At 43.1% G+C, this 9,339-nt stretch overlaps 1 protein-coding gene across 1 annotated transcript in view; it reads left to right on the forward strand.

Moving 5' to 3' along the window:
• The first annotated feature begins 1,383 nt into the window (after nt 1-1,383).
• Nucleotides 1,384-9,339, forward strand: part of LOC109971935 (titin-like) — a 244,463-nt gene continuing 236,507 nt past the window's right edge. Inside the window, 8 exon segments of the mRNA XM_020620505.1 lie at nt 1,384-1,466; nt 2,483-2,694; nt 4,858-5,145; nt 5,676-5,758; nt 6,504-6,718; nt 6,960-7,035; nt 7,297-7,494; nt 7,866-7,979. Of these exon segments, the coding sequence (XP_020476161.1) occupies nt 1,384-1,466; nt 2,483-2,694; nt 4,858-5,145; nt 5,676-5,758; nt 6,504-6,718; nt 6,960-7,035; nt 7,297-7,494; nt 7,866-7,979 (1,269 nt within the window).

A 9,339-nucleotide genomic window follows, 5' to 3' on the forward strand; every position in this document is an offset into this window, starting at 1 on the left:
GCTGTCAGCAGCTCAGCTGTCAAAGAGGAAACACAAACCTCAGCAGACATCTTCAGTTTTAGGTTTTTAGATTTGTTCTGGAAGTTTTAAACAGCTATTATGTGTTTTTATTTACATATGTAAGAGACTCGAGTCCCACCAGTAACTGTTGGCCAATCCATTGCAGTGGTTGAGACTGAAACATCACGACAGCTGCTGGATGGACTGTTATGAAATATGGTTCAGATGATCATGTTCCCCGCAGCAGGAACTTAGAGAACTCGGATAACTTTTCATCTAGCACCATCATCAGGTCGGCATGTTAAAGTGCCCAGCCCTTTGAATTATGGCCATATGTCTTCAGTACTAATGATGTTCTTGCGAGGCCCCAGCTGTTGTAGCCATTGTACCTGCTTATCATTAACATGTTAGCATTGTCACTGAACATATCAGCATGCTGACATTAGTAATTAGCTCACATCACTGCTGTGCCTTGGTGCAGCTTCGCATAGCTGCTAGTGTAATCTTGTCATTTACAAATGAATGACAGCTCTCTGGTTTATATCTAGTTAAGGTCAGACAATTAACATGACTTGGTTAAGGGAGCCATCTCGGAGAAGCTGCCAGAGTTGTTCTGTGGATTCAGACTGTCTCCATGTCTCCTGGGATCCCAGACTGACTCCCTGATGATCAGGGCTGTGCGGGGGCCAGACCATCTGCTGCAGGACTTCTGGTTCTGTCACATACATAGTTTGTGCTGATAAGATGCGAGTTTTAGGGCATAGTACCAGTGAAAAACCAGTGGACTGGTCCTTTTAAAAACGGTTATGGAACGCAATTGCTCAAGACAGGAAGCGTTGCAGAAACAGTCAAAGTTTTACATATGTTTTGGGCTCAGTTTTTGTCCAGGTCAGAACATGTTCATCAGTGGGTGAAGTTTAATCCAAATGTTTGTGTGAAAATTGGACTTGTTTTGGGTAAACTGTACGAAACTAGAGGAGTGATGCTTTTAAAAATGTTTGATATGCACGAGACAGCTTGTGGAATAGAACTGGACATGCACAGTCAAATGTCAAATTATAGAAGTACGTTTTCAATAATTGGACCCTTTTTGTTGTTTTAATGGGCATCAGCTTTAAAAAGTCCTGAATTTAAGTAAAATCATCTGCTGTCTCTACTTCTGTCTTCTGCTGGCAAACGTTTTCTCTACCTTCTTCCGTGATCACTGTGTCATTGCCAGGAAGGTATATGCTTCTGTTATTCTCTGATATCTGTGTGCACACAGTAAAGTCTTTTTTTTTTTATTGTGAGACTGTTTAATTAGCATGACAAATGCGAAACATTTAGAAGCTGACCATTTGTTTTATTGTCTTTGTTTGTGGTGTCTGCAGGGTGCCAACCAACATGTCAACACAGGCGCCAACATTCACGCAGCCGCTGCCGAGCGTAGTGGCACTTGAGGGTAGTGCCGCGAAGTTCGAGGCTCAAGAGTGGTAAGGAAGCTTTCTTTTTGCAGAGATTCAGCCCGAAATCATGCAACTGTCACTGTAAATGTAACTTTTCTTAATGCACAGCTGTATTTGTAACACTTTATAGAAAAGTCACAAAATAAAGTTGTTGATGTTGCGTTTCTTTTGACTGTGACCCTGTAAAGTTTGACTGTAAAGACTCACGGTGTAGAGGAGCTTCTACAGTCAGGACTACCATGCAAGATGAATACAGAGTAAACTAACTGTAGGGTTTAAGTGATGGATTTAGTATTATTAGTGGTTTGTTATTGCTCTTTAACTCTGTTGTTCTGTCTTCTTCAGACAGATGAACATCTCTAATGTCCTGTGAGGCTTTTGGTTTGAGATTGATCCTGACTCTGGTGCCTGCAGAAGGACCTTCTGAGCTACTGATTAACTAACAACACATTTGTAGTAGCATGTCAGCTGTAGTTCTTTAGCTAACCAGTGCTAGTTCATTAGCAGCCAGTGCCAGTTGGTGTCCATCCAGGATCTGTGTAGAACCAGAAGGAAAGCACAGACCATTATTCAGTTTGTGGATCATTCTCTGTTTAGTGTTTTTAATGATAAAAGAGGTGTGATGAGTGAGCGGTTTAGGATGCCAAGGTGTTCTATAGAACGCTTTAGAGCTTCATTTGTGCCTACAGCTGTGAAATTCCAGAATATGTGATTGACATGATATGATGTTTATTATCTAAGGATCATTGACGTATCATAATCGGATGGATTGAGGAGTGCAGCCAGGCCAGTTTCTGAATTGAACTCCACTGTGTCCTTGGATTTGTTTAATTATTATTGGGTGTGTTTTATGTTTTTGTTGTTGTAGCCTATTGTGGAAGTGGTGACCAGACAGGTTTCTCCCTTGGGAATGTATAAAGTATCTAATCTGTCTTGTCTGTTTGTACTTGATACACAGAGATGAAACTGATATCAGAAACATCTGACTATGGAGAAGCACATCAGTGATTAAGGATCTTTGGTCTGGTTCTTGTCTCCACTGAAGGTTCTCCAGTTCCTGAGGTGAGCTGGTTCCGTGATGGCCAGGTTCTTTCTGCTGCCGCTCTGCCCGGCATTCAGATCTCGTTCAGCGACGGCCGCGCTGTTCTGAGGATCCCCGCTGTGACCGCCGCACACAGTGGAAGGTTTTCTGTCAGAGCCACCAACGGCGCTGGACAAGCCACGAGCACTGCTGAACTCCTCGTTACAGGTGAGACCTCGGGTAAAATAACAGGTGATATCACAGGTGGACTTTAACATAGACCAGATGCTAAGCAGCTGTTGACTTCAGCTCAGCTTTCAGTACAGCAGCTAGGAAGGAAGGTGAGTCTTCTGTCCATGAACACCTCTCTGTGTAACTGGATCCTGGATTTCACCTCCAAGACCATCATGAGTAGAGTAGAGTAGGTACTTTATTGATCCCACAGTGGGGAAATTTCATCATGCTGAGCACCGGCACCCCCTAAGGCTCTGCGTTCAGTCCAGTATTGTTCAGTGTGCCAACACATGACTGTCGCACAGCACATGTCAAACCGCATCAAAAAGTTTGTGGATGCTACAGCATTGGTGGGACTCGTCACTAACAATGGGCAGAGCAGAGGTAGAACATCTTATGGACCGGAGTGGAGCCAACAATCTCACTCTTAACATCAATAAAGCAAATGAGATAATAGTGGATTATCGGAGAAGATGCACCTGTCACACTGTAGCTGTGCTGTGGAGATAGTCACCAGCATCAGGTTCTTTGGACTGTGCATCACCAAGGATCTTCCCTGGACACTCAATACCAGCATCATCACCAAGAAAGCCCAGATGTGCCTGCAGTTTCTGCATAAGCCCAAGAAGACTGGCCTCCCCCCAACATCCTTACAGCATCCTTACCAGCTTGTGTAGGGGGACCACTGAAAGTATCCTGTGCAGCTGCATTACTGTCTGGTTTGGGAGCTGCAAGGGCTCAGAGCTGAAATTCCTACAGGGCAATATCAGAACAGCAGAATAGATCACTGACCCCTTCCATCTATTACACATCTGTTCAACAGCCATGCTATTCGCTGTGCCACCTCCACAGTTGTAGACCCCCCTCCCCTGATCCAGGAGCATTATTCTCTACCAGCAACCTTAGGAACAGCTTCTTTCCCGTCATGTTCCTGAACAGCTACACTTAAACGTGATTCATTTCTTCAAAAATGCCTAGTTGTTATTTTCTTATTCCCCGTAGTCTTGATTTCTTACACTGTAACTAGATATAAGCAGCAGCAGGAAGTGTTAAGTATTTCACTGTTACCTGATTCACACAACACAAATTTTAAATGAGCAGACCCAACAATGATAGATACTAGTTTCATCTAGAACTGCCTTAAATAAATAAATGATATTGTGTCTGAAAAATGAGATTGTTGTTCTGTGCTCAGTTGGAGTCTAAATTTATCCTGCTGTCAGTTGAGAGGTGTGTCCTGTTACTAAACCCAGGGATAAAACCAATATAGAAGCAGCTGCTGCAGCATAGCTTTCCTTAACCAGAATTTAAGTGATTACTAACTTGAACTTGTACCAGTAAGGCCTTCATGGCTGAGTCCTCCTTACAAAGCACCACATAAACTAGTTGATAATAAAGCCTTTTGGCCATTTGAAAGAAGGTTCGTGGTTTAAAGTAACTCTCGTTCATTTTAATTCTTTTGTCTTCACCTTTTTATCCTTCAATCCATGTGTGTGAAATTAGAGTGTATTTTTTCCACCTTTATGTTCCTTATGGTATTTTCACCAACTTATCATAAAAATTGATTGAATGTTAAAATAACCCAATAAATTAGTCAACAGAGAGAGAATGAACTATTTTAATAATCAGTTGTTTGACATTTCAAACATGATTTACTGCCTTAGTGATTTTCAGTCATGACTTCTTAACCACAGACTTATTTTACCTACAAATGAGGCTGTTTCCACAGTATTCTCTACAGTTGCTTGTTTCCACAGTCACACTGTAACGATTACACAGTGCCCGTATCACCAGTGCTGACTCCTACAAATTAATACTTATTATGATGACAGACTCCATCCTCATGACTGCTGTCTCTATCACACATTCGGATAGATTTCTGTTTTGACACAAGGCAGTAAATATGTTTTTCATCATGAAGCCTGGCTGTGAAAGCTTCCAGACTACCTCCTAACTCTTCTTTCATTTAAATCCTGTAACTACAGTCCAGTCATTACTGAACCTTAGATATCCCTTATGTACACACTAACCCACACAGGACTTGATCAAGTAAATATTTTTTGTTCTCTGGTCTCTCTTGAGAAATGTCTCGATCTCAGTTGGACTACTGCTGAGTAAACGTCACTAATAAAACCTGGCTGTTTTCTGCCTCTGCAGCGGAGATGGCGCCTCCAAATTTCATTCAGAGACTACAAAGCTCTGCGGTGAGACAGGGCAGCCAGGTGAGGCTGGATGTCCGAGTCACAGGTATCCCCACCCCTGTGGTGAAGTTCTACAGAGAGGGAGCTGAGATCCAGAGCTCAGCCGACTTCAAGATCCTTCAGGAGGGAGACCTGTACAGTCTGCTGATCGCTGAGGCCTTCCCAGAGGATTCTGGGACATATTCTGTGACCGCCACCAACAGCAGTGGACGGGCCACGTCTACTGCTGAACTGCTGGTTCAGGGTGAGGACCTCAGACAGTCTTTACTGACACTTCACGTTTTTTTTCAGCTGATGCAAAATTAAGAACCACTCTAAATATATAAATTCTTCTCTATATTGTTCCAACAGATTCATCCATTAATTGACAGATTAATCAGCAACTTTGGTTATCATTCATTAGTTTTCATGCAAAAATGTGTTTCCAGTGACTCAAATATAAACATTAGCTGCTTTGTTATATATGGCAGTCAACTGAATCTCTTTGGGTGTTGGGCTGTTGGTCAAATAACTCAAGCAGTCTGAATACATCTCCTTGACCTGTGGGAAAATACACTTTTCACTCTTTACTGTCATTTTATAGGCCAAATGGTTAACTGAGAAAATAAGGCCAAATTAATAAATAATGATAATCACTATTAACTGTAGCACCAGTTTACAGTATTGAATTTGTACATGATCAAACATTCTAAATAAACAACCTTTTCAGCAGCATAACAAAGCATGAGTAATCTAACTGGGCTGTTATGTTTTCTTTGTCTAAATCTGCTGCAGGTGAGGAAGCTGTACCTACTAAGAAAGCCAAGACTATTGTGTCCACAACCCAGATGACGACAGCCCAGACCAGAGCGCAGAGGGTGAGATGTACTAACAAATAACCTGCCTTTGTTCCAGGGACCCCAAAGACTGAGAAGGCAGACTGACAAACCGTTCCAACAGAGTCATCCAGATTAGAATGCGGATACCCGAACCGAGCCCGACGGGACCCGTGGGTACCCTAGGGTTTGGGCTGGGTTCAAACAGGAATTTAGGTCTTCTGTCTCTCCCCCTCATTTCTCGGAACCTAGTCCCTGTCACATACCTCAGTTCATTCATTTCTTTTGTTTTGCGCGTGATGCATAGATTGCTGCAGTGCAGAGATGCATACGTGTATGTGTGCACCATGTACACTACTGTGCCTCAGCTTGTATTCTGCTTTGACATTCTGGATAACAAATCATTTCTTTTCTCATTATCATCAATCTAAATGAATCCACTGCCAAATATAGCAGCTTTTTAAAACTCAAAATGTGTGATTTTACTGGGCCAATGCACTGGAGCAGGTCCCCCAGTCTGCCTGTGGTCTACATTTTAGGCTTGGTGGGTTTTGGCTTTTGTCTTTTCACATATTATATTTGCAGTTGACAACTTTCTGTGTAAATTAAACCAAAATGAAGATAAGTAAATATATTTGGGGGGGTTGTACATTAAAACTGAATCCTGTAAAGTAAATTTAAAACAGAAGTTTGTTCTAATCATAATCTGTGAGTTCTTATATAAAATATTCATTAAACCTTGAACAGTTTTACAGAAAGTCACTCAGTATGTCATTTCCCCCCTCAGAAGGTGGAGGCGAGTTTCCAGGCCACCACCATGATGGAGATGCATGTAGAAGGAGGAATGATGGCTCAGCATTTGGCTCACAGAACTCCTCCACGGGTTCCCCCAAAGCCGACCTCCAAGTCCCCACCATCCTTTGTTTCCAAGGTGACAGGAGGACGCCAGCAGTCACCTTCACCTGTTAGACATGTGAAAGGGCCAACTCCCACACCTGTCAGGTACGACCCCTGCTGCTGAGTGTGTCAATCAGTGAAGCAAGATAAAAACCTGTAACTAGTGTCTCACTATAAGATTCGTGAAGCATGATGCTAAAAAATGTTTATTTGGATTGTGACATTTCCTATCATCGTAAAATATGTTTGAATTTCAGAAATGAAACACTGCATAAAGTCCCTGACATTACACCGTGTACTGTGTAACCCTGTTGTCATGTGTGTCTTGTGTCATTATCATCCGCAGATCCGTTTCCCCCTCTACCAGACTCTCCGTCTCTCCCATCAGACCGGTCAAGTCTCCTGTCATGACCAGGAAACAGGTGAGAACATTGATCAAGAGTTCACCTCCACTTTGACATCCAACAGCTGCTTACATCTGCTGTGTATGAGTCCAAACTCACCACGGCTGTGACGTAGTTTCTCGAGTACAGTGGAGATCTGCTCAGTGTTGAATCACACAGTTTAGTTCTTCTGAAGCACTTTGCTGTTATACAGTATTGTCATATGGTACATTCTGGGGGCTCTTAAACTGGTTTGGAAATGCTGAGATTTACCATTGTTACGCTGCCTTCCTCCTGCAGGTATCCGTTTCTCCGGAGGTCCTGCCACCCTGGAAGCAGGGAGATTATGTGGCTGAAGCCGCCTACACCAGCGTAACCGGTGTGAGCAGTGCCACCCGGCTTCAGATGGAGAAGCGCTGGGAGAAGCAGGTCACCACCATCAGAGAGGTGAGGGTTAGGAGTGACAGTCACCGGTGGCTGGTTGCATCAGCATGCAGGGTCTGTAAAAGCAAGTGCAATGCTTTTTGGATCAGTGATCTGGTGGCAGACAAGTGTGAACATGGGCGTGTGACTTAGAGAACTTTTTTTTAAGCTTGGCTTGTGCCTGCAGATCGGATAAAGGAAAAAGCCTTTGTTCTTGTTACTGTTTTACACTTTTATGCTGTATATTTCACTCAAAATAACAGAAATTTTGTTTAAGTTGAAATATTGCACTGCTGCAGTAAATGCATACTGAATCGAACACATCCATTCACAATGAACCACACTAACCGTGAATGTTGCCAAGTGAAGCAGTGCCTTGGCCTAGCTCTGCCTGTATGCTGGACGTAGTGAACTTGTGCTGATGTCTTGATGTGCTGTGAACGCAGCAGGATGAGCATGTTTCCCAGGACGATAAGAGCGTGGCGTTGGCTACAGTGGTGGCGGCCGTGGATCACGCCCGTGGCCGGGGGCTGCCTGAGGCCGCTGGGCCCGGAGAGCAGGTAGACCCCCACTGTATGCTGCCATCACTCCACCTCCTGCTCGCTGTCTCTACATTTATCTTTAACTCTTCTGTGTTTAGTTTGTGTTTTTGTCTCTTCACTCTTTGTGTACTGTCTGTTAAAACAACATCATCAGCTAATGTTGATTTTTACTAAGCATATTCCTGCTCTGCGAGGATGGATATTTTTCACTTCACCGGCCCACTCACCTGCCCTCGCTGCAGGACCACTCTATATTTTTACCTTCACTCATGGTAAGGCTTAACCATCACATATTTACACATCATCACATTATAATTTATTGTATGACACTGGTCTTCAAAACCTGGATTTTGTTATTTTAAAACAAAACAAACAAAGAAACCAGTGACCTTAATGCAGTTTTAAGATTTAGGTTTTACTGAAATACTACTTTCCAAACATCCCTCTGCTGTTGGTTTTAGAGTTGAACCAAAAGATTTAACATGCAACAAAGCATCTGTCCTGTTTTGGGGTAACTGTGGTCTACACCACATTATGCAACAGCTGAAAAAGGGACAAAGTCACTAACTGCTGCTCTGAATGTGGTTGGTTTTTTGAACAGGCACAGACATAGAAATGTAAAAAGAGCTTCAGGAAAGTGTATTTTCATCTGCTTGTTCCTAATTTGAACATAAACCAAATTGAGCATGGAAATGTTGGAATTTAGGGAAAAATGACCACCAGATTGTTCTGCCAGAGCTCCAGTGTAGAAGTAGCTTCATAGATAAAAATCAACATTAACCAGAGTCAGTGAATAAATGTACATAAGCAACATCAGATCTGTGTGGATGGAAACAGGCATTCGTTCACATTTGTCTTGGATGAAAAATGTTCTTGTCCTGAACTCACAGTGGGATTTGTTTATTTAGCTGACGTCTGCCTCAAACAGCTTCATGATTTGTACAACACACAACACTGTCTATTGTTAGACTGAAAAACTCAGTGAAACCCTTTCTTACTAGTGTAAGAGTCCTTCACTTTTAGTGAAGCGTCTGTTGGACCTGCCTTACTGAATACTGTCCTCTGTCCCTTCTCTTTGACATGAAATCACCAGATGAAGTCTGTCTTCTGCATATTTCATTCCAGTGTTGCATGTTGCATGTCTTTGTGAGTTCACTAATGACTGCTGTCTCTGTACGACTCTTCTTCTTCACCTCCTCTGTGTATAATATCAAGTGTTTTTCCACTCTGTGGGGCCACGTATCTTCCACCTGACCTTCTACCATGGATGTCCTGAGATCTATGTGCTGCTTGTTTTGTCTTCAGGGTGAGGGAGGGAGAAAAGCCGAGGCGGGGGCCACAGGCACGGCTGGGGGGGGGCCGGGGGCGCGGCGGCGCG

The sequence above is a fragment of the Monopterus albus genome, unplaced genomic scaffold (genome assembly GCF_001952655.1).
Source record: "Monopterus albus unplaced genomic scaffold, M_albus_1.0 scaffold239.1, whole genome shotgun sequence".
Taxonomy (NCBI): Eukaryota; Metazoa; Chordata; class Actinopteri; order Synbranchiformes; family Synbranchidae; genus Monopterus; species Monopterus albus.